At 38.7% G+C, this 24660-nt stretch overlaps 1 protein-coding gene across 6 annotated transcripts in view; it reads left to right on the top strand.

The window, feature by feature from the left end:
* CRPPA (CDP-L-ribitol pyrophosphorylase A) overlaps positions 1-24660 on the top strand; it is a 146390-nt gene that overhangs the window by 31726 nt on the left and 90004 nt on the right. For 5 of the 6 annotated variants that reach the window (XR_012624768.1, XM_074836706.1, XM_074836696.1 and 2 more), the window contains exons 4-5: positions 11704-11808; positions 22416-22461. Coding sequence is in view for 5 of the 6 variants with exons in the window: in XM_074836706.1 (XP_074692807.1) it covers positions 11704-11808; positions 22416-22461 (151 nt within the window). In the remaining variant the exon portion in view is untranslated. The remainder of the gene's footprint in view (positions 1-11703; positions 11809-22415; positions 22462-24660) is intronic. The other variant, XM_074836727.1, reaches the window with a different exon arrangement.

Genomic DNA, 24660 nt, shown 5'->3' with positions numbered 1-24660 from the left:
CGGAAGTTTGTATTTAGCTGATCAGAACAATGATGCTGAAATAATAATAATTAAAAAAAGGAACAGGAAGCAGGAATATTCATTGAAGGAGGATGAGCTTCAACATACTTAGAGATGTTTTTCTGATGCATGTCTATAATCTCTTTACAGATATCCACATGGAACAGACTGATTTTCTGGATTCTGTCTAATCTGTGTAGAAACTGTGTAGAGATTAGTACTTTTTGGGACTACACTGAATTAATACATCTGTTCATAGCCAACATTACCCACTTTTTGGATAATAAGCAATCACATTTACTTATAGGACATTACAGCATCTCCCTGCATAGGAGAGCACTGCTATATATAAGCATAGTAATGACAAGATACAAACTAATAGTGTGTCAGGGCGAATCATGCAAATACTTTGATGCTAAATTCTGGGAGGCAGATGTTCTTCCACTCCTCCAAAAAATCACTACAAGATGTCCCCAGATGGCATTGAGATGGAGAGAAGAGATATTCTGCAAACTGTCCAACCTGGTCCTCAGTAGAAGAAAAGGAAATCGCAAACCTGTTCCTGTCTGAAAAATGCCTGAGAATGTTCAGGGAAGATTTTGCCAGAGTAAGAAAGGAAGTTGGCTATTGTTAGGCCCGTTCTAGATGTATTTGCTCAAAGTATTGTCTTTTCTGTATGTAAATAATAGGGAGTGTATTCCATGTGGATTTGGTAAACTTCTAAAGTGCTTTTTGAAAGGGCACAGCATAACTGGGATTCTTCTTCAAACATGTGTGAAGCATTTTAGTATCCTCTGTAGCGGGAAGTGGAGTCAGCTGTAGCAGCTTAGTAATATTTTGGCATAGGTCAGGCAAGTCCTTCGAGGCAAAATGTCTAGACTGATTTGGGGATTTTCCTGTGGGTTCGTTCTTTGTTAAAGAAATCAATGTCTGTCAAATTAACATCGCCAGGAGCAACAGGCGATTAAATGAACAGTAGCAGACAAATTGTTGAGTAAAACCTTGGTGACTTTGGGAGCAGGGGTCAGATTCAGAAAAAGCACTGAAGGGTCAAAATGTAAATGAGGCAGAATTTGGGCATTTAAGTCTAATGCTGGAATCCTGAAAAAAAACCCCACTTCTTGCCTCCCTCCTAAGACTAAAGATACCTAAATCTTCAAGGTACCTCAACTTTTTTTTTTTTTTTAACATTCACCAGATATGAAACTTTGTGTATGCCAAAGCATCTAAGTTGTGGCAAGGCTGAACAGCTTAATATTTACCTCCTGTAAACATTCACTTGGAGAAAAAAAAATTTGCCTGATGCTATTCAATCAAGAATTGGTGATATGGTTTGGAGCTGTTTGTTTTTGTAGTATAAAAACATGGAAAAAGATCAACATTGTTCTTAAAATACGACAAAAAGTAGGTAAGAGATATAGATTTTATCATAAGCTGTAATGGGTTGTTTCTTGGCCTTCATCTTTTTAAAAAGCCGTCAGACATCTTTTATTAAGTGTATGATGTGTAAGAATGATCAGTTTACCTCATTCTTCTACAGATGTATTTTGTGGTTTCTATATGCTCTGTGCGTGTATAGAGATCTACTTTCTTTTCCACCATCCCCAGCTTTGGTCACCCACTTTGCTTTTGCATTTTGTAGTTATGTGTTCAGGTTGTCTAAATGTGTGCCATGTAACATCATTGTTGTGTTTTTCCTAGTTCTGCATTCCAGTTTGTGTCTATAGGTTTTCTTTCTTTTCTTTCTCATCAACTATATTCTGAAATATTGAATCAAGAAGTGATTTGAGAATTAGGCGAGAGCTAGCTAAAATAATAGTAATCTACTGCTTGTATGATTTGTGTGAGGACAGTACTGCAAGCCAATGCTCTTCTTTGTATGGAGTCCCAAAGACAGCATACTTCAATCTGCCTGTGAAATGTAATAGGTAATTACAGTTTTAGTGAACTACCTACTTGGTTGGTCCAAGTCAGCCTTCTTGGCTGAATAGTAAAGTAACATGAATTATTTCAGTTTGTTGAAATTCCTACTCTAGTTCCTTTGATGGTATAATAATACATATTTTAATTAGCTGTATACTAGTATCAAGATGGGGAATACCTGTGAGTTTTTCCATGTGCAGTCTAAGCATGTGAAATAACCTAGAAAAGGAAACCTTTCTGCTGATTTATCCATGGGTCATTAGGATTTTAGATCCAATTGACAATGAAGTCTGTGTAGCTCCTAGATGTTGAAAGAAAATCTAGTATCTCCTTACCTGAGAAGTTTATACGTTATTAACAGCACCCTTTCATTGCTGTGGTCCATTTTGGCTTGGGTTTTATCTCTGGTTTCAGTTCTATTTAAAAAATGATTTCTTTGGAACTTCAGTAGAACCTGTGTTCTGTTCCATTTCATTCCTGCTGAAAATTGGTAATTTTTTGGTTTTGATGCAAAATTGCAATTTTTAAATAATGCAGTTTTGCAGAGGATTTTGATCTGCCTTTCTCCATTCACCTTGAGGCTGATGCACACAGACTGTTGCATAAATACAGGGTTGTCAACCTCACCTAATTTGTATAGTCTTCAGGATGTAATTCTGAGATGTTTTCCAAAGAGATTTTACAGTTATTTCATCTGGCATCTTTTTACCCTAGCAGCTTTGTTCTGAGATTGAGGAATAAATATTTTTTCCCTTTTCCTATCCTTAAAACCTACCCAATTCTTTTCAGGATAAATATACTAAATGGATTTTGTCAATAATACTTTAATTTATTCAAAACCTGAAGCTAGATTGGTGGTCTATTGAGAAAACTATGCTAGTTTAGATAGCTCTGTACTTGATTAGTTCTTTGGCGCAATGGTAGAGCCAGGATATTGTATGAATCCCCACCTTGCCCTAATTAGTTTCTGCCACAAGAATGTTTGGAGAAATTCTAATGCCTTGCATAACAAAAAAATAAAAAGGTTTTTTTGCTAATGGGATAATTACTTCCATTTTATGGCACTCCTCATCCTGTAGGATGTCAAAGCACTTCGCGAATTCACATATTAGCTCTTGGAACTGTTTGGTGCAGTGGTGTAAAGCTGCCACACCCTGGGTGAAATCTGACCTCTGCAGCAGTGGAAAGGCATTTTGTCTTCAGATATGATTTGGAGGGTGTATGTTAGGGAGACACACTGCAATTTTTCAAATAGAAAATTAGACTGGATTATGAGCGTATTGTTGTGTTACTGGATTTACCCTGATAAATGTACTGTATCCACAAGAATCACCCATTTGGCACAGACTCAAAAAATGCTGAATACTGAGCGAGAATCACTGTATCCAGCATATGGGAGACCACCCATCTAAATTGTCATCTGCTGCTTGTTTTGAGAGAGCAAAGAAAACAAGGTAGTGATTCTCGAGCTTTTAATCTCCTAGCTATTGACAGTATAGGGTATCTAAAGGCAAGGAAAAGGACCATTTATGATCTTGCATAATTTCAAAAAATGATTCTTAAGTAAATTGTTTCAGGAGTGAATAATCCTATCTGTTGAAAAAAAATTTAAAATAAACCAGGGATTTTAACTTGGCCTGAATATGGTTTACCTCTCGTTTGAAGCCTGATTAAATTATCTGTTGGTTGCTTTATTTTAGAACTTGATATATTTAGGAATCTCTTTACTGAGAGAATGTGAACTTCTTCACATTTTCTTAGAATAACCTAAATAATCTGTAATTTTCTACAATGGGACAAGATTTTTTTGTCTTGTCCATGTAACTCTTTTCCAAGTATTTTTCCAATTTGTAAGATTAATTTTCTAAAGTGTAAACAATGAGTCCTAACACAGTATTTTGACTACTACTGTTGTAAGATAGAATATTAAAATTTTCTTATTTCTTCTTGATGTTGTAATTAAAATATGACATTTTAAAAAGCTGAAATTGTATACAAGGTCTGAAATTCCATGGTCAGCTGCATGCGCAAAATGACTCTTGTGTCCTTTTCTGATAATCAGAAAAATCAATACTGTCTCATAGTTACTCAGGACCTATTTTATGAAGTCAACTGATTAATAACTAGCTCTTAGTTGCATCGGGTATTTCATTTTCATATCAGTACCATTGTTTATTCTCACCTAGTTTGTATTCTCATTATGCTAGTTTGTGTGGACTTTTGTTGGAGTAACATTAGGAATATATCTACTGGTGTGGCACAAGAGAGGAAGACTGAAGGAAGGACTGAGGTTTGATTTTTGGTGATCTGTTATTATTTCAGGATTGTGTGTGTAAACTGGGACTTTATCAGCAATGATATTCATCCCAGTTGCCAGTCATAGGCACATAATGTATTTTGAGTCCTGTCTGCTAGGACACCTTGTGTCCGCACTGCAAATGATGTGCTTTAGCCAGTGCCCTTGCATATGACTTCCACCTTGATTCCACCAGAAGGGTAATGACTCTGAGCTCTTCAGCAGCACAATCAAGTGCATTTTGTATGATTCTGAGTAGGGATGCAGGAAGGACTTGCACCAAAAAGAACCTGTCCTGCACACTAAATTAGTAATGTAGACATAACCCTTGACATTTCTTGTTTGTGCCTACCAATACCCTTCTTTCCTTGGCAAAGCACCTCCAGTTATTCTTGATTACATTTTTATTCCTTAATAGCAAAGCTGCACTTTTTCGCCTCTCTCTACAGGTTGATCATGATTTGTCTAGGAGAATATAGCAGACCTCCTTCTCTGGAAGGACTGAATTATGAATCACTCTGGGTATGTAGGAGTTAGGGCTCTCCATGAATTTTCAAGAAAAACTAGGGTTTTTCAAAAGGATAGTGTTTTTATGATTTTGATGTAAAGTTGAGCGTGTGTACTTCTTTTACAGCATGATTTGTTTGTTTGGACCTCTCCTTTTGCAGAGACAGAAGCAGTAGCAGCCAGAATAAGATTTAAGACTTGAAGAGTAGGCTTTAATCATAGAATCATAGAATCATTTAGGTTGGAAAAGACCTTAAAGATCACGGAGTTCAACCGTTAACCTACCACTGCCAAGCCCACCTCTAAACCATGTCCCTAAGCACCACATCTACACGTCTTTTAAATACCTTCAGGGATGGTGACTCAACCACTTCTGTGGGCAGCCTGTTCTGGTGCTTGATAACCCTTTCAGTGAAGAAATTTTTCCAAATATCCAATCTAAACCTCCTCTGGTGCAACTTGAGGCAATGATACAAACGCTGTCATAATAATCCTGCAGGGTATCTGCAGGTATCTTAAGGCATGGATTTAAGAACAGAAAAGATAGGTCTTACACTTTCTCAGAAGAATTTTAAAGCTTGATCTATCTGTTTCTTTTATCCAGTCACACTTAAGGATTGTGGGACTAGGACCTAGTCCTGTGATTATACGTCAGCTTCTGTTTCATTTTGAGGTGAGAGCTAGAAAATGACAGCCAATAAAATGGATATCTTTTCTAATTATCTCGTTACCTTATTTCAATGCTTTTGTTGTAGTGATTCCTTGATGAATCTAAATCAAGGTAAATGACATATTTTCTTAGAAGTCTTGATAGAGTAGAACACTGAAGACAAAGGTTTTCCAATCTAGCTCATTAGTCCTAGATCCTATGTTTTGGTCAGAGAATCACGTGTGACTTGTGGCTTAGAAGAAAGTTGAAGGAACCCATCCAAAAGGGACAGAAATATCCATGTAAAAATTTTGTTCCTAGATCTTACACAATAATTTGTTTTAATTTAAGCTCAGAAGTCCAAACTTTGATATAAATGTGTGTTCTCTGCATCCATATGCATTTCTGAATTCCACTGAGTTTCTGCTTTTACATTTTGTGACAGTGAGCTTTTCAAGTAAATTTGTGTTTAAAGAAGGAAAAAAAAAAAAAAAGCAGAGTTATCCCCAACCCTGTCTACTAGCTAAAACTCCAAACAGCGATAGGGAAAGCAAATCTCATGTTGCCCACACTGTGTGTTTGTGCTCCACATTTTTGCCTGTAGGACTCCTGCTGCCTAGCAGCAAGGTGTGTACAGTGAACTGTAACTGTCAGCCTCAACATAAAGAGAGATTATAAACTGCTTTCAGAGAAGACTTTAACAGGAAGAAAATGCATAGCTGACCTGACTTGGGAGCTCACGTGCCTACAGCAGGAGTATAGAACATCTTTGCTGGTGATGGCAGTGTGAACTGCGTTCATTGACCCAGGACATTTATTCCAGAAAGGGAAGAAGCAAAATTATTCTTTCATTTGTAACTTTTACTATTAAAAAGATACTTGAAATCCTTACCTTTTTTAACCCTTGTCTCAATAATATTGCACATTGTGTTCAATTTCATGGAATCATAGAATCATTTTAGGTTGGAAAAGACCTTACTTCAATCAAAATTGATGGAGACATAGAGATTTCAATGATGTCAAGTACCTATATAGTTTTTGAAAAATTAGCAAGTGTGAGAAGGAGGGAAACCCAAATGAATGTCTTCAGGCTCTTAGGCTTTCAGCTCTGTGGTTGAAATGTGAATTCAGCTGTTATCTTCTGTTTTACTTGGTCATACATCTTTTAGCACATGAGATCTTGGAACCAACCAATACATAAGCTCTTTAATGGGTATTTAGTGAACTTAGAAGCAACTTGAGTACCAAAATATTTTAACAGGCAGCCAGGAAATACTCAGAGGATCTGATGGTAGTGTGCAGGGAAAGCATGGCATGTATGGAGAGGACACTTGCGGTTACTGCAGTGAAGGGCATTGGGATATAGATACAGATCTGTAGAAAAAACAGGCTTGCTTAATTCTGTTAGAGTAAATTGCTGTATCTTTATTCTTTTCACTGTGAAGCACTACTCTATCTGAATGTATGTCACAGCAATTTTACTAATTAACTACAGTAGAATTTGTTTCAGAGATGAGCTTATTTGCACTCACATTAATCTCACTGTTTCTTCGTTCAGGTGTTTCCTCCTGTTTGCTGCCTCTGTTATTTCTCATTTAGCTGTGGTGTATTGCTGTAGGCTGAGTGCTTGCTGCAAATCCACCATTGAATTCAGCATTTTTTGGTTTCTATGGTAATGAACGTGACAAAAAAATTCTTTATAAAATAACAATAAAAATAAGCCAATTCAGGTTCAGCAAGAGCTTGTGTCTGCTTCTTTTTTAACTTAGTAAAATATTCCTGATGATGAATGTTCATGATGTACTCTGGCACTTCAGCAGTGGAAACTTGATTTGTAAGGATCTGGAAAAATCATAAAGCGCTCTATTGTTAATGAGTTATGCATTTTCATTGCAAATGTTCTGATATTGTTATAGAATGGATTTACATGGGAGAGTAAAATGGAGATAGTTGCTGCCCACAATGGAAAAAGTACTAAAGATCACACAGCCAGTGGTTTCAGAAGTGTAGAAGTCTGCCTCTATTCAGGCTTTAAAGGTACCTGTGGTAAAGGAGCAAATCTGAAGATTTTCTTTCAGTTGATTCAGAATACTGATTTTGTTTCCGTATTATAAAACTAAGGAATGATGAATAAGAAAATGACAGTGCTGTAATGTTCTGCTGTATGGTTACCATTTCCCATATATCCATTCAAAATCTTTTATTGGTATAAAGATACAGTAAAAAAGTGCATGTTAACCGTAAAAGCAGTTGTTAATGTTAAATACTGCTTCTTTATAATTTTACTTGTTCAAAATATTTGATTTGAAACAAGTTAGCTTATAGACTATTAATAAATACCAGGGAGATACAGGCTGTGTAGCTGTTCTTTAACCCCTTGTTCCATGTTTACGGCTAAGCAATAACAGTATAGCTTCCATTTTAGGAAGTAATATTATTTATCAAAATTTTTTCAAACTAATCTAGGGGGCAGGGGAAGAAGAACTTGTGTAATGCTAAAATCTGGATCTCACTCCACCCATAGCACTTTATTCAAACATCCACTCTTGGAAAACAAACAAGCAAGCCACCCACAAAAAAATCAGTCCCCAATGCTACCTATTAGAATGCCTTTGAATATTCAACAGTTCAAAAACATTTTTAGATAACATATTTCCTCCAGTGTCATTTAAAGAGCTAAACTAATCTGTTTTCTTTCTTTTATGGATATTTCCAGCTGTTTTCACCATTTCAGATCTGTGGTCTGAAACTTAAACTATGTCTGTTGTTTCACGACGCTATGTGGGCATGTCAAGTTTAGTTAACTCAACTCTGTCAAACTTTATGTTAAAAAGCCTTTCAGTCAAAAAGAGACTTTAGAAATAGTAAGAATTTTAAACTAGTTGTTATAATGTAGATTGGATCTAGGTGTACAATAAAATACATACAGAAGACTTAGGATGTGAATGTTTTCATGCCTGAGTCAGTAAGAATTTTCATTATAGATTACAATTTTTATTATAGGTCCTCCCTGATGATACTTCATTTGTTAACTGAATTTCTTAGGGCAATATAGAAGCTTTCAAATTCTGCACCCTAAATATGGATTTAAAATTTCACTTGTGGAACTGTTTAGCACATGGATAATATATAAACTAAGCTGGTCTTGAGCTGATACTTCCACTTCATTGTTCTCCTCTGACATCATTGTATCAGACTTGCAGAAGAGTACACTGTGACAATATGTCTAGGTTTAAACAATTACAGACAATTAGAGTAGTAAATGTCATGATGTACAAGTGTTAGTGAAATATGTTTTTAATTATTACTTTGCTTTGTGTCATATTTCATCCCTTGAAGCCAACAATACCGTCAAGATGCTTTAGCCCATTTATGGAATTTCTCCACTCCCTACTAATTATCTGTAATTAATACCTTGCTAAAAAGTTGGAATTGCTTAGTCTTGTCCTAGTATTGTCCATTACCGATATATTTAAAAATGTAACTTAATTTTAATTCAAAGTAAATTCTTTCACAGATAAATTTTTCTGAAATTTTCTCTTCCATTCTGAGGCAAAATAAAAATATATATTTGTGTTTTAATCTGTATGTTATTCACATTAGTAGAAATTAGTTTGCATTCTACTAGAAAATTTTCCTTGAAAACAAAACAAAGAAGGGAAACGTTTTGGTAAGAAATATTTGAAATTGAAAGTTACTAGGCTATTTCTGATTTCATTGACAATTTATCTCTGGATGTCTTTACTCACGAGATCACTCCATTTTACATATTTTAGAGCTAGAGTTCCCTATTCCTTTCTATTTTCTGTTGACCTTTTTTGTATCTTGACTATTTAAAGACTATAAATCATTTCTGCTTAGTTTAAAAATATTCAGAAGTGTCTTTTTAAAACCCCTATTTTCTTTAATATTCTGAAAGAAGTCTTTCTAAGTTACTCTATCTTCTTGTGTCTTTTGTTACTCAAAGCACTTAAAAACTTCTGTAGAGAAGTATAACACTTAAATTACTTTTTAAGTGGGCTGTGTAAAAGGATCTTTTTGATTGCAGTCATGATAAAATATATGAAAAAGTTACTAATTTAAGTAATATAAAAGTGATATCTATGATTTTTCTAAGATATCTGTGTGTATTAGTAATACAATTCATATGCATAATGGCAATGAATTCCTTGAATTTCCCTGATGCATTATAAAGCAAGAATAGAAACTAAAATTTTTCTTCATCTTTTTTTATTAAACTTCTTGGAAATTATAGGAAATTATACAAAAAAAGGCAAGTTGTATTGCAGCACTCTCATTTGGATCTTCTTTAACCCACTTAAGATTTTTGCATTCGTGACAGTTTTGAATTCTTGAATCCTGCAGAAGACTGTAAATTAGTGAGCACAGTCTCTGGACTGTCACATTTTATTCAAAACATGAATTCGTAGACATGGTTAAATTTGACGCAGTGGAAGGGTTATTTCAGCTTTTGTAAAGGAAAGGTTATGCATTGCAGAGCTAATTGTCGTTCTTTAAGGAGTTAACCAGCATGTTGTTTGAGGTTGCTTGAAGCTGATATCAGGGTACTTGCATAATAAGATGTTTCACTGAGGCTTTTACTGAAGTCTCTTTAAGGAAACCAAACAGACTTGGGCTAAGAGTAAGGATTTACCAGAGTAGATCGTTTGTTAGAAGATAAGAAACAAGGTAAAGTGTATGGCCAGTTTTCATAGCAGTAAATCACCAGTGGAGTTCTGTGAAGATCTGTGCTGGGACCTGTGCGGTTCATTTGTTCATAAATAATTTGGAACAGGAAGTAGAGATACCCATTTTTTTTTTTCTAGGTAGTAGAGATGAGGGCTAACTAAGAAGGTTTGTAGAAAGATGTTATGATAAAATTGGTAGGTAAGTGTAGATAAATGTAAAGGAGGGCAAAAAGGTTGATCAAAGTATTGAAGTAGCTTCCGCACATGAAATGACTGCATAGATGTTGATCTCTTTATCTGTGGAAAGATGTGAGAAGAGATGTGGTAGAGCATTTTGAAGGGCTGAGAAGGTGGTTTTGCACTCCCTTTTCTGTCAGAACAACAGAGCATGTGGTCAAAAGGGTGATGAATCAGATGCTCTGTGATGCTGCTATTCAAAAAGTAATTGGATGAATTCAGGATTCCTGTAATTCACTGAGAACTGTAAAGGTAGTTGCTCCTGGTTCAATGTGTCCCTCAGGGACATCTTAATTTAGGGATTTTCTAAGACAGGATAATAGTTTTATATGAGGTCAATGGAGTATTCTGGGAAAGTAAGAAGATATGATTGCCTTGTTCTTATTTACTTGTCCTTGACTATCCACTGTCAACCTCTACTAGAGACTGGATACTGGGCTAGCCAGCCTGTGGTCTTATCAAATACATCCATTTTTATGAAAGACTCTATCTTAAATTATCCTTCCTTGTTACATGTAATTCATGTTTCTGGATTGACTAGTAATTTAGCAATATTAAAATAGGCTAGAACATTATGTTAATCACCCCAATTCATCTTGAGATAGTCCTGTCTGATAAGCTCCCAGTTCCTGCTTTTGTAGCTCCCTATGTTTTGACTTGAGAGACTCTGCTGCCAAATCAATTTTCCATTGATAGGATTCTTATAATCACTAACTATAGGAAGCCAAACTGCTTGGGAAGGGTATGTTGAGAGAAGAATGCCTCTTATAGATGACTAAAAAGTGGACAAACTTGTTTTATTGTTTTATTTTTATTTTTTAAATCTGGAAGGCTTATGGAGCAGCATGAAACTTTGCTATTTTGTGTGCAGATAGCTGGAGAATATTTTAGAGGGAAACATGTAAGGAATAGAGGTTCTCAGTTACTACCATCCTTTTTTTGATGCTGCAAAAACCAAAACAGACAAGGCATTTGAAGAGTTGTGCTTTAACAATTTATTAACTCATTCCCATATTCTAAAAGTTTGTCACTAGGTTGATGATTTTTTTTTTAGTGAGGCCTCAACTCCATCAAAAATTGTTTTTATACATGTAACTTCTCATTGGTTTGTTAACAACATAAAGGTGTAGCCAGATACTTGCAGCACCTAATTGAATTTGCTTGTGGTTATAAAGTGTTTATTTACTTCTGCAACACTTTGCTGGATAGCTATAATTTGGCATAAGATTCTTGGAAGGGTTTTATTTCTGATCCATCCTGAACCTACCTACCTAATACAGCATGTATTATTCTGGACAGAACCATTGACATGTAAGGTTTAATGAAAGAAAATCTGTTAATATTTAAAAGTATGATTTCTTTAAGACTGATTAAGAATATTTATTCTTTTTTAATTACTACAGTGTACAGACTATGATCTGGATTACGGAACTGAATGTTTGCATCTGGCTCTGAAATACTGTAAAACAAATGCCAAACTTGTTGAAGGAACAGCTGACCTCTGGAAGGTAAAGCCAATAATAGTCTCTGTTTTTTATGTATCTTTTAAAATTAATAAAATTTGCACATTACCATAAAAATTCAGATATGTTTTCAGTTGTAAAAGTTAGGCTTTTCTCTTCCAAATTTCAGAATTGTTTCTGGATTATCATGAGCTTTTTTTTAGAGCTCGTTGTATACAGACTTCGGCAGATGTTACCAGAGATAATCAATGAAGACAGTATTTATCTGGAAGTAGGAAAACCAACTAGGTACTTGAATAACCTGAGAATCTGTAAAACCATTGTGGTGGTTTAGTCCCTGCCGGGGTCTGAGACCACACGGCCGCTGCCTCTCCCCCACAAAGGGAGTGAAATACAAAGCCCCAGGCTGAGATAAGGAAAGGTTTAATACAACAGTGCAACAGCAACAAAACAAACAACAATAACAATAAGAATAACAATAATAACAATGAACAGAGCAAAATATCTACCAATACAGCAGTGAGAACAGAGAAAATCCCACAGTACACACGGTAACTGACTGTCCCGCTTTGGCGCCAGGATGTGACGTCCGCATGGTATCTGAATAACCCGACTAGAGCTCCCCCCCTACTGCTGGGGAAACTTAACCCTACCCTGGCTAAACCAGGACAACTATAAATCCCTAATCTCTAAAGATAAGAACATTCTTTTATAAAATGAGCTTTCTCCTGATATTTATCTTTTGTCTATTTTCCTCCACGTTTCCCATGAGGACAGCACTTTTTCTCTGTTGCCAAATACCTGGCTAACAATAGTTTGATTTTTAGAGCAGTTCTTTACATTCAGTAACACTGTAATGTTTAAGACCTCATCAAACAATCTTTTAAATATTTTAAGCATCATTTACCTCATCTAATAATCTGTAGGTTCCTGATGGCTGATAAAGCAAGTGTGTATACAGGTGCCAAACGATACGTCTCTGCTGCTTATAAGTATCCATTTTCATTGATTCGGGTGGTGGGACATTATTCTTTCCCAGTAGCTGTTGTGTCATGCAATTTTTAAATGTTTCCTTTTTTTTAAAAATTTATTCATTACCACATTGAAGGATCTGGAAGCAGCTCAAACCACTCCATCTGTCTTTGACAGTAAATTTCCTCCAATGGGGCATGATTTCTAATAAGATGACAATAAATCTTACACAGAAAGGTAATTTCCTGAGTCTGCAGTGCAAATTTCCTGTGCAATTTAGAAGCAAAATTTACTTATGCATTGGTTGCATACAGCAACTTGTTTCAATATCTTTCTGGGGACATAGACTTTCTGAAACAGTATATTGTCTGTTTTCCTAATCAGTCTTCTCAGGGACAGATTATGTCATGAATATTTGCATTATATCACTTTTTGGATGGTTTCATTGTTCTCATTGCAAAGTATGGTACTTATATGAAGGATAAAAAATACACCCGTAATGTTAGTTTAGTTCTTTATAATGTTTATTTAGTTCTTTACTATCTGTAGATACTACTGATACCCAGCAGATGCAATGCAGTCTTTTGACCAAGAATGATAGAATAATTAAGACCGAAGGAAATATCTAGATGTCATCTGGTCCAACACCTTGCTGAAAGTGGGACCAGGTTAGTTAGGTTATGCTGTGCAGGGCCTTGTCCAATTGAGTTTTGAATATCTCCAAGAATGGAGATTTCACAGACTCTCTGGGGAAAACAATTCCAATGCATATCCCCCCATATGGAGGAGACTTTTTTCGTAGTATTTGGTCAGCATTTCCATTGCTGCCTCTTACACTGGGAAAAGATGAAAGGCCAACAGAAAGATCTGCAAGAAAAGTCCAGTTTACTCTTCTCTATGGCCATTAATTATGACCCTTCCCCACCCTTCATCTTCTGTTCTTTGGGCTGAACAAGCCAAGTTCTCTTACACCATCTTAGCAGCCCTCTGCTGGACTTCCTCCTGTTCCTCATTGCATTATACTGGGGAACCCAAAAGTAGAAACAGTACTCTGGTGTGTTCTCAAAAGTGCTGAATACAGGGGAATAATCCCTGTATGCCCTGTTGTCCTGGTTTAGCCAGGATAGGGTTACGTTTCCCAACAGCAGTGGGGGAGGAGCTCTAGCCGGGTTATTCAGATACCATGCTGACGTCACATCCTGGCGCCGAGGCGATACGGGTTGGTAAACACGTGTGTTATGCCATCGCTCTGTTCTCACTGCTGTATAGGTATATACCTTGCTCTGTTCATTGTTATTACTGTTACTGTTGTTGTTTGTTGTGTTGCTGTCGCACTGTTATATTAAACCTCTCGTTATCTCAGCCCGGGGCTTTGTATTTCACTCCCTTTGTGGGGGAAGGGCAGCGGCCGTGTGGTCTCAGACCCCGGCAGGGACTAAACCACCACACCTGTAATGAAGTCTTCTTCCTTACTAATACAGCCCAGTCAGTTGGACTCCTTTTCTGCACTGCTACACACTGCTGACTCATGCTCAGCAGGTCCTCTACTGCAAAGCTGTTTTCTATATTTTGGCATCAGTATGGACTGATACACAGGGTTATTCTGTCCCAGATGCAGAACAAGGTTATATTTCACAAGGTTTCTGTCAGCCTCTTTCTCCAGCCTTTCAGGATCCTTCTAAATGAGTGTTGTACACTTGAGCATATTGAATACTTCCCCATTTATTGTCATTTACTAGTTTGCTAAGGGTATTTCCCCTTTCCCAGGTTATTAATATATTAGACAACATTGTCCTCAGTATCAGCCCCTGAGGAACAGCACTAGTAACCAGCCCCCAGTTACACTTCAGACTTGAGCTTGTGCACATCTCTGTTTTAAAAGAGAATTGTTAGTGAACTTAAAGGAGAAGTGTTAGTGCCACTCCAACATTGTCAGTGAAATGAAATCCGGATGCTGTTAATTTTCTGGCATGAGGGACCCACTGCAGTAGCACTGGACTTTAGCAACCTCTAAACACATGGAAAATGATAACATGTGAAAAGTGAATTCCTCGTAGGTGCTCAGATACTGGACAGAGAACTTTTTTAGCTGGTGGCATACTGGAGAATATAATGGAGAAGGAGATTCAGATAGAAAAGCTGAAAATTCAGATAGAAAAGCTGAAAATACTGTGGACTAGGTGAAAGAGCCTGTATTGGATTTAAGTGTCAAGGTTGTGGCAGCCGGGGTGCTACAGGGGTGGCTTCTGTGAGAAACTGCTAGAAGCTTCCACTGCGTCTGATAGAGCCAATGCCAGCCGGCTCCAAGATGGACCCACTGCTGGCCAAGGCCAACCCATCAGCGACGGTAGTAATGCCTCTGGGATAACGTAATTAAGAAGGGGGTAAAAAAACCTTGGACAACAACAGCTGAGAGAGGAGTGGGAATATGTGAGAGCAGCAGCCCTGCAGACACCAAGGTCAGTGAAGAAGGAGGGGGAGGAGGTGCTCCAGGCACCAGAGCAGAGATTCCCCTGCAGCCCATGATGAAGACCCTGGTGAGGCAGGCTGTGCCCTGCACCCATGGAGGGTAACGGTGGAGCAGATCTCCACCTGCAGCCCGGGGAGGACCCCAGGACCCCATGCCAGAGCAGGTGGATGTGCCCAAAGGAGGCTGTGACCCTGTGGGAAGCCCACACTGGAGCAGGCTCCTGGCAGGACCTGTGACCCCATGGAGAGAGCAGCCCACGCTGGGGCAGGTTTGCTGGCAGGACTTGTGACCCCGTGGGGGACCCACGCTGGAGCAGCCTGTTCCTGAAGGACTGCACCCCGTGGGAAGGACTCATATTGGAGCAGTTCATGAAGAACTACAGCCTGTGGGAAGGACTCATGTTGGAGAAATTTGTGGAGGACTGTCTCCCATGGGAAAGACCTCATGCTGGAGCAGGGGAAGAGTGTGAGGAGTCTTTCCCCTGAGGAGGAAGGAGCAGCAGAGACGTGTGATGAACTGACCGCAACCCCCATTCCCCATCACCCTGAGCCGTTTGGGGGCAGGAGGTAGAGAAATTGGGAGCAAAGTGAAGCCTGGGAAGAAGGGAGGGGTGGGGAGGAAGGTGTTTTAAGATTTGATTTTATTTCTCATTACTCTACTCTGGTTCTGATTGGCAATAAATTAAATTAATTTCCCTGTGTTGAGTCTGTTTTACCCATGACAGTAACTGGTGAGTGATCTCTCCCTGTCCTTATCTCAACCCATGAGCCTTTTATTTTATTTTCTCTCCCCTGTCCAGCTGAGGAGGAGAGTGATAGAGTGGCTTTGGTGGGCACCCAGCATCCAGCCAAGGTCAGCCCACCACTGGGTCTCAGTGTTGACAGCACTGTGCAGTGTGTGACAGTAGCAACAGCACTCATTTATGTGGGAGTGCTGCAGGTGGTGCAAAGCAGCAAATCGCTATATTGTATACACAAAGGTGCTGGTGCCATGTCATTTAAGTACCTATACCTTTTCACATTCTATTCCCTGTCTTATATTGTAGCTAAAAGTTGTTGGTGTCTTCTGTGGCTTGTGAACACATTCAAAGGCAAAGGCTTAAAAATGACAAGGTCTGTAAAATAGTAAATTGTTTCTGCAGCAAACACTCCTATCAGATTAGAGGCTACAGAGAAAGATAGCTCCCTCTTGTTTGAATAGCACCGTGTTATTGTTCACTCTGTACCAGGGTGTTTGGCAGGTGACTTGGAGCAGTACCATTAAAGAAGAGAACACTCATGGTCAGGCTGTGCAGTTTGATGAAGTGCAGAAGACTGACAATTTTCTCAAGTAATGCTTGCTTACAAAATGGCTAAGAGCTATTGCTGTTTGTTACTGATCACCTTTCAGACGCAGAAGTGTCTTTCCTTAGCTGTCACAATGTAATTTGTAATATGTTGGTTTTTTCTGTAGGGCTTTTCAATGCCATAATAAATTATATTTCATATGCCAAGAACTGATGTGTTCCCAATGGCCCCACTGTTATTTTTTCAACGAGAGGCAAAAAGATCACCACCTGAAGAGAAGCACAAAGGAATTCCAGCCAGTAAGTCAGCTTCATCAGGGGCCCAACTTCAATGCCTCTATGCAAATACACGTAGCATGGGGAATAAACAAGAGGAACTTGAGACCTGAACATGCCTGCAGGTCTGTGATGTTATTAGCATCACAGTCACATGGTGGGATGACTCCTATGACTGGAGTGTTTTAATGGAAGGTACCAGGCTCTTTGGGAAGGACATGCAGGGGAGATGAAGAGGAAGAGTCATCCTCTATGTCAGTAACCAGCTGGAGTGCATGGAGCTCTTGCCTGGGGATGGATAAGGGTCTGACTGAGAGTTTAGGGGTCAGGATTAAAGAGAAGGCAGGGACAGGAGACATTATAGTGGGGGCCACCGGACCAGGAAGACCAAGCGGATGAGGCCTTCTGTAGACAGATAGGAGCAGACTCACATTTACAAGCCCTGGCCTTCGTGGGGGCCCTTAGGGTTGATGCAAGAACAGAGAGCCTGGGAGGAATACAAAGAAACTGTCTGAGCAGCCAGGGATCAGGTTAGGAAAGCCAAAGCCCTGATAGAATTAAATCTGGCCAGAGACATCAAGGACAACAAGAAAAGCTTCTATAGGTACGTTGGTGATAAAAGGAAGACTAGGGAAAATGTGGGCCCTCTCCGGAAGGAAATGGGAGACCTGGTTACCCGTATGGAGAAGGATGAGGTACTCAATGACTTTTTTCCCTCAGTCTTTACTGGCCAGGGCTCTAGCCACACCGCCCAAGTCACAGAAGGCAAAGACAGGGACTGGGAGAATGAACAATCACCCAGTGTAGGAGAAGATCAGGTTTGAGACCATCTAAGGAACCTGAAGGTATGCAAGTCCATAGGACCTGATGAGATGCATTCACAGGTCCTAAGGGAACTGTTGAATGAGGTGGCTAAGCCACTATCCATCATATTTGAGAAGTAGTGGCAGTCCAGTGAAGTTCCTGCTGATTGGAAAAGGGGAAACATAACCCCCATTTTTAAAAGGAGAAAAAAGGAAGACCTAGGGAACTACAGGCCAGTAGGTCTCACCTCTGTCTGGCAAGATCATGGAGCAGATCCTCCTGGAAATTATGCTTCTGCACATGGAAAATAAGGAGGTGATTGGTGACAGCCAACATGGCTTCATGAAGGGCAAATCATGCCTGACAAATTTGGTAGCCTTCTACAACAGGGTTACAGTGTTGGTTGATAAGGAAAGAACAATTGAAATCATCTACTTGGACTTGTGCGAAAGTTTTGGCACTGTTCCCCACAACGTCCTTATCTCTAACTTGGAGAGACACAGATTTGACGGATGGACCACTTGGTGAATAAGGAATTGACTGGATGGTCGCACTCAAAGAGTTGTGGTCAATGGCTCAATGTTCAGGTGGAGAGCAGTGACGAGTGGCATTCTTCAGGGGTCAGTACTGGAACCAGCACTGTTTAACACCTTTGTTGGTGACATGGGCAGTGGGATTGAGTGCACCCTCAGCAAGTTTGCCAATGACACCAAGCTGTGTGGTGCAGTCGACACGCTGGAGGGAAGGGATGTGCCATCCAGAGGGACCTGGACAGGCTGGAGAGGTGGGCCTGTGTGAACCTCATGAAGTTCAACAAGGCTAAGTGCAAGGTCTTGCACGTGGGTCGGGGCAATCTCAAGCACAAATACAGGCTGGGTGATGAGTGGATTGAGAGCAACCTTGCAGAGAAGGACTTGGGAATATTAGTGGATGGAAGACTGACTATGAGCCAGCAATGTGTGCTTACAGCCCAGAAATCCAACTGTGTCCTGGGCTGCATCAAGAGAAGTGTGGCCAGCAGGTCAAGGGAGGTGATTCAGCCCCTCTGCTCCGCTCTTGCGAGACCCCACCTGGAGCACTGTGTCCAGCTCTGGGACTCCCAACATAAGAAGGACATGGACCTGCTCGAGCAAGTCCGGAGTAGGCCATGAAGATGACTGGGGAGCTGGAGCACCTCCCTTATGAGGACAGGCTGAGAGAGTTGGGGTTGTTCAGCCTGGAGAAGAGAAGGCTCCGGGGACACCTTGTAGCGACCTTCCAGTACTTAAAGGGGGCCTACAGGAAAGATTGGGAGGGACTCTTTATCAGGGAGTGTAGGGATAGGACTAGGGTAACGATTTTAAACTAAAAGAGGGTAGGTTTAGATTAGATATAAGGAAGAAATTCTTCACTGTGAAGGCAGTTAGACACTGGAACAGGTTGGCCAGCGAAGTTATGGCTGCCCCCTCCCTGGCAGTGTTCAAGGCCAGGTTGGACGGGACTTTAGCAACCTCGTCTAGTGGAAGGTGTCCCTGCCCATGGCAGGGGGGTTGGAACTAGGTGGTCTTTAAGGTCTCTTCCAACCAAAACCATTGTATGATTCTATGAAGATACTCCATCCAGATAAACGAGAACTGAAATAAATAATCATTGTTCAGTTGAGGTTTCAGAGGATGTGTAACAGAAAAACTGCATTGAATTAACAGGTGGAGAACAGTTTCTAAAGTCCAGGTATTACAAATCAGTTTCATCATATGTGGACCTTGAATCTTTAAAGGGCAAATCTCATATTTGTAAATATTCAGTTTATTTATTAGGTGCAGAGCCTATATAATATTACATGACTCAAAGCTGTGGGAAAAAGTTACTTATGTGCACAGATATAGTGTTTTCTTGAATTAACTCTAATTATTCTACCTGAGCGCTGTCTGCTTATAGCGAATTAGAAAAAGTAACCTTTCAAAGTCACTTACCTTTGGAGATAAAGCAAGAGACAGTTTGTTTACTTTCTGGTAACAAATTACAGAATTAAAATATTCTTTGTAGTGACAACAACCAGGCAGGAACGTTGAAATTATTTCAGTGTTATAAATATTTATAAGTTCTATTATAAATGTAGTTATTATATAATTATTTATAAGATATTTAGGATCAAGATGGCAAAAAAGGAAACAGAGTGACACTATCAACAGCACATTTTCAGTTTGTGCTTAACACCTTTGAAACAAATGACCTTTTTGCCAATATCCTCTTAAATAAAGTATAAAATCATGTAACAGAATATATCAGAGCATATCAAGTTTCCACTGTGGGCAAAATACCTTATGTCAGCCATGGATTTAGAAACAACAGCCATGGTTATAGAATATGAAATTAGGAAAGAGATGTTCTAGGTTACAATCACATCTAGAATTCTATGATCAAATTTGGATTAAGGTTCTGTGCAACTGTTGATAAATAGACAATGTTCAGAGAAGAGCATGAAAAAGAAGATTAAATGGTAATTTGATAAATCTGTAGAGATTTAGCTTAGTAATGTGATATAAAAAGACCCAGAAATGGATGAAGTAAAAGATCTCTCTTCTGCAAAGTGAGAGAGAACTCCTGCGTGTCATTTTTCTTGCTTGTTCTTTTTCCACTGTGATTTTTGCACCTCACCTGGGCTACAGTAGTGGAGAGTGCCATCTTACTTTCTGGTATAGAGTGTCAGTTAAAAGTATTCTTCCTGATTGATTCGGCTAGGTCTGAATTGCTTCTGGCTTGGGTGAGCCTAGAATGCAAATCCACTTTAGTGAAACTAAAGGTAAAACAGTATAGCTGCTGAGAACAATAAACTGTTGTGTTGACTAGCCTTAAAAGTTGTTTAAAACTAATACTAAAGCAATTAATAGTTAGAATTAAACCAAAGGGTGTCTCTGTCATGGTTGCCTGCCTTTTGAATAAGTCTCATCTAAATTGCAAAACCAGCTCCTAATCAACACAAGAAATCCAGAGACATTATGAATATCTGTACCTTAAGAGAAACTTTGGTTGAATTTAGCATCTTGTTCAATATTGAAAGAGGTGTAGAGAATCCGTCCCTTTCTGACTGGTAAGTGGTGGTCACGTGTGGTAGCTGGCAGGGTTTTTCTTTCTGTTAACTTTACTATTTTTATAGAGCTTGTATCTGAGATTAGTTTATAGGGTCAACGATTATGAAAGAAATATATGTGGATAGTGTGATATGGTCTCAGATGATTTATTCTCTAGGAAACCACCCTAAAAAGTATTTGCTGATGTCTGGCTCAGAAATTCAGAAGTGATTTTAAAGGTTCATTCTTAATTTTTTATTCTTGTGTGCTGTTTTCTTGAAGACTGGGCCTACTTTATGAAGTAACTTCTTTTAAAAATCAGACTATTTAAAAATACTTTCTCATATCAAAGAGATTGTGAGCCTTAGAGTGTATGAGACCACTTTTGACAGAGTTTAGACAGTCTTGTTTCTTGAAAGGTTTTTGGATGGTAATCTGTTACAGGTTTACTGAAAGTTCAATATAAAAGCCCTCTAGAAACAGGTAATTAGAAAGAAACCTTACAACAAAATTGGTTACTCAATAATTCTTTATCCCTGAATTTAAATTCAAGATACTGATTCTTCCCAACAGTATGTAAACTCAAGGCACCTAAGATTTCTCAGGCTAGATTCATCCTCTGGCTGCTTCTCCTGCAGGCAAGATGTAGTGAAGTAAGTTAATTTTTAAGTTTAAAAGAATATAATTCCTTGGAGAAGTTATGAGTAATGAGAAAAGTAATATTATTCATCTGTTTCTGTCTACAATACACAGCTTAATTTATGAGATGGAAAGGAAAATGGTTACAAGAATCCTTATGTCAAAATCAATAATCAGTTACTTGGAGACTAAATGCTAATACCTACAATGGTATTTTTCTGCTGTAAGATATACTTTGTAGCACTAAAGCTTTTGGAATCCTATTCAGTCCATTTCAAAAAGAAAGAAAAAAGTTATTCAGACTCTAGAGAAACAAATGCAGAAAATCCAGTAATATTTTAGTTAACATAAAAGGAAGTTACAGTAAAAACAAAGACAAATATTTAGAAGTTATTATATCGATTGTTGTCACTGCATGTCATTGTGAAGACATTGCTAGCAAAGACTGTTAATGTCTTGAGTAGATGCTGTCTTTAGTTTTCTGGTTTTTATTTGCAAAGTCTAATACTGGGACCATCAACCACCATGGGGGTACGAAGGTGGGTATGAAAGGTGTTTGTTGCAAGTACAGAGTAAATATTCAGCATCTTACTGTCCATCTAACTTACCTTATTAATGTCTTCAAGAAGATCTTGATGGTTTTTTTAATCCTCTGAAAGCTTATACGAAGCCTACTGTACTCTCACTGACTCCCACTGATTAATTGGACTCTCATTAGCAGTAATAGTCTTGCACTACTGAAAAATTACAGCTATATTAGTAAAAGAAATAAGGCTTCTTCCTGGCAGTCATTTTTATGATCACAAGTCCTATAAAAAGCAAATCTACTCACAATATTAGAGAGTAGAATGGATGTGTGAAAATAGATGCAATATCGTGTTTTCATGATTCTTAAAAGGGTTAAAAATAGTTTTAGGTTTCAAATGAGTTGTAAGCAGATCTAAGTATTTAAAAAAAGGTTTATCTTGAGTCTCTGGTAATTTCTGCAACTTCTGTTCTCATGACTTGCCAGTGATATTTTATCAGAATTAAGAAATTGACAATATCATTTGTTTATGGTATTTCAAATGTAAAGCATTGCCTTCAGGGCATTGTTTTATTGGTTTTACATTCCTTCCTGCTGTGTTAAATCTAATGAGGCTTGTCTGTCCTTTAGGTGACCTACAAGCGGGATCTGTATGCAGCTGAATCGATTATTAAGGGTATGTGTTCGTCCTTGTGGCTGTCAGTTTGCATATTCCTGAGTCTAATTAAGAATCTTGTGTGCTATAGTTTTAAATGTCTTTAAGAAAAGTTTTATGATGAAAAAAATGTGCTTAGGCAAGTTGTTTTAGCTTGTTCACTGGAATACTTACATTATGCATTATTTACCTTTATTTACTTCTCTTAGAACAGAGAACCTTATACAAAGCTGTGTATATTATAGAGTCAAACAGATTAATTTTGAATGGCTTTATAAAGAATAAACATTTTTTTTCTTTCATTTGCAGTTCAATTCTGAATGTGTTCCATCTTTCTAATCTAAGCAGTTGACTGAAAATTAAAGATTAACTCTTTAGGGCTCATCACTCTTTTACATAGACAATTGTTACCTAAATGGATATAGCAATTATATGACATTGAGGTATTCCATTAATTTATACTTTGCTGAACTGGTTTTTAACCTTTTCCTGTCCTGGTAACAGTGCTTTCATAGGACTTTAACATAAAGACTAGATTTAGTCATTATCTAGATCGACTCAATCTAAAAAGAAGGTAGAAAGGAAGAACTCCTAAATGTGGTATGAGGTGCACACTGATGGTTATTGTAAACTTACAGGCACTGATTCAGGGGACTCTTGCTTGACTCCTTGTTGAGAACTGAGGAATAAAAGCCTACAAACTGATGAAGAGAAAGGGACTTCCCTTTGGATTAAAAATATCTTTCCAGAAAAAAGAGTGTGGTTCCTATTTAAGAAAAACAGAGCAAACTCCATGTCCTGTTAGGGCATGGTGAGTGATTGGCTTAGTTGTTCGCTTTAGTGGCTCATGTGTTGTTACAAGATCCAGTATTGACTTAGCTTCTGGTTTGAGTAAATTAGACCATGCCAAGATCAGCTCTGTCACTGTAGACAAGCTAGAAAACTTAAACAGGGCTCAGATATCACTGTGGTATTCTGCATGCTGCTTCTCTAGACGCCCAGGAATGCAACAAGTTTGAAATTTCCAGTTATTACAGTAGGCAAATATTGCGTATTATATGCATTGCTAGAACTAATTGAATTTTTCAAGCATGTATCAAGCAGGTAGGGCTGAGAAACCTTGGAAGTTCTGGTTTGACAGGGAATGGGCTCTCATCTCCAGAACTGAGGCCTGAAATTTTTGGAAAACTTGTTTTGAGTAGGATTCTTAGAGGTTCCACACTCCTTTAGCTTTCAAGTTTAGGATTTCCAAATATTAAATGAACTTCTTCCAACAAGAAGTTGGCTGGGAGTAGTTGGCATGAATTTAGAAAGGTAAAATTATGCCTGACCAACCTTACAGTCTTCTATAATGACATGACTAGCTTGGTGGATGTGAGGAGAGCAGTGGATATGGTTTGTCTTGATTTCAGCAAGGCTTTTAACACTATCTCCCATGACCTTCTCATTGACAAACTGATGAAGTACAGACTGGCCAGTGAGGTGGATTGAAAATTGACTGAACTGCCAGGCTCAAACAGTAAAGTCCAGCTGGAGCCCAGTCACTAGTGGTCTACCCTAGGGGGTCAGTGCTGGTTAAAGTCTTCAATAATGATCTGAATGATAGGGCAGAGCACACCCTCAGCAAATCTGCAGGTGATGTAAAATTGGGAGGAGTAGTTGATAGATCAGGTAGTTGTGCTGCCATTCAGAAGGACCTTGACAGGCTGAAGTAATGGGTGAGCAGGAGTCTCGTGAAATTCAGCAAGGGGAAATGCAAACTCTTGCACTTGGGAAGCACCATTACAGGCTGGGGGCTGATCAGCTGGAAAGCAACTCTGCAGAAGAGGCCCTGGGCAGGTCCTGGTGGACAACAAATTGAACTGGAGCTGGCAATGCACCCTTGTGGTAAAGAAGGCCAACAGCTGCCTGGGCTGTGGTGGGCAGAGCATTGCCAGCAGGTCTTGGGAGGTGATCCTTCCCCTCGGCTCAGCACTGGTAAGGTTACATCTGGAGTGTAGGGTCCAATTCTGGGCTCTCCTGTGCAGGAGAGACATGATCATGCTGGAGAGAGTCGAGCAAAGAGTCATGATGGTGATTAAGGTAATGGAGCATCTGTGATATGAGGAGATGCTGTGAGAGCTTGAACTGTTATACCTGGGGAAGAGAAGGCTCAGGGGGATCTTAGCAATAAGTGCCAGATGGGGCGGAGTGAAGAAAGTGGAGCCAGACTTTTCCTCA

The sequence above is a fragment of the Strix aluco genome, chromosome 1, assembly GCF_031877795.1.
Source record: "Strix aluco isolate bStrAlu1 chromosome 1, bStrAlu1.hap1, whole genome shotgun sequence".
NCBI classification, from domain to species: Eukaryota; Metazoa; Chordata; class Aves; order Strigiformes; family Strigidae; genus Strix; species Strix aluco.
This window is presented reverse-complemented; position numbering and strand designations above follow the sequence as displayed.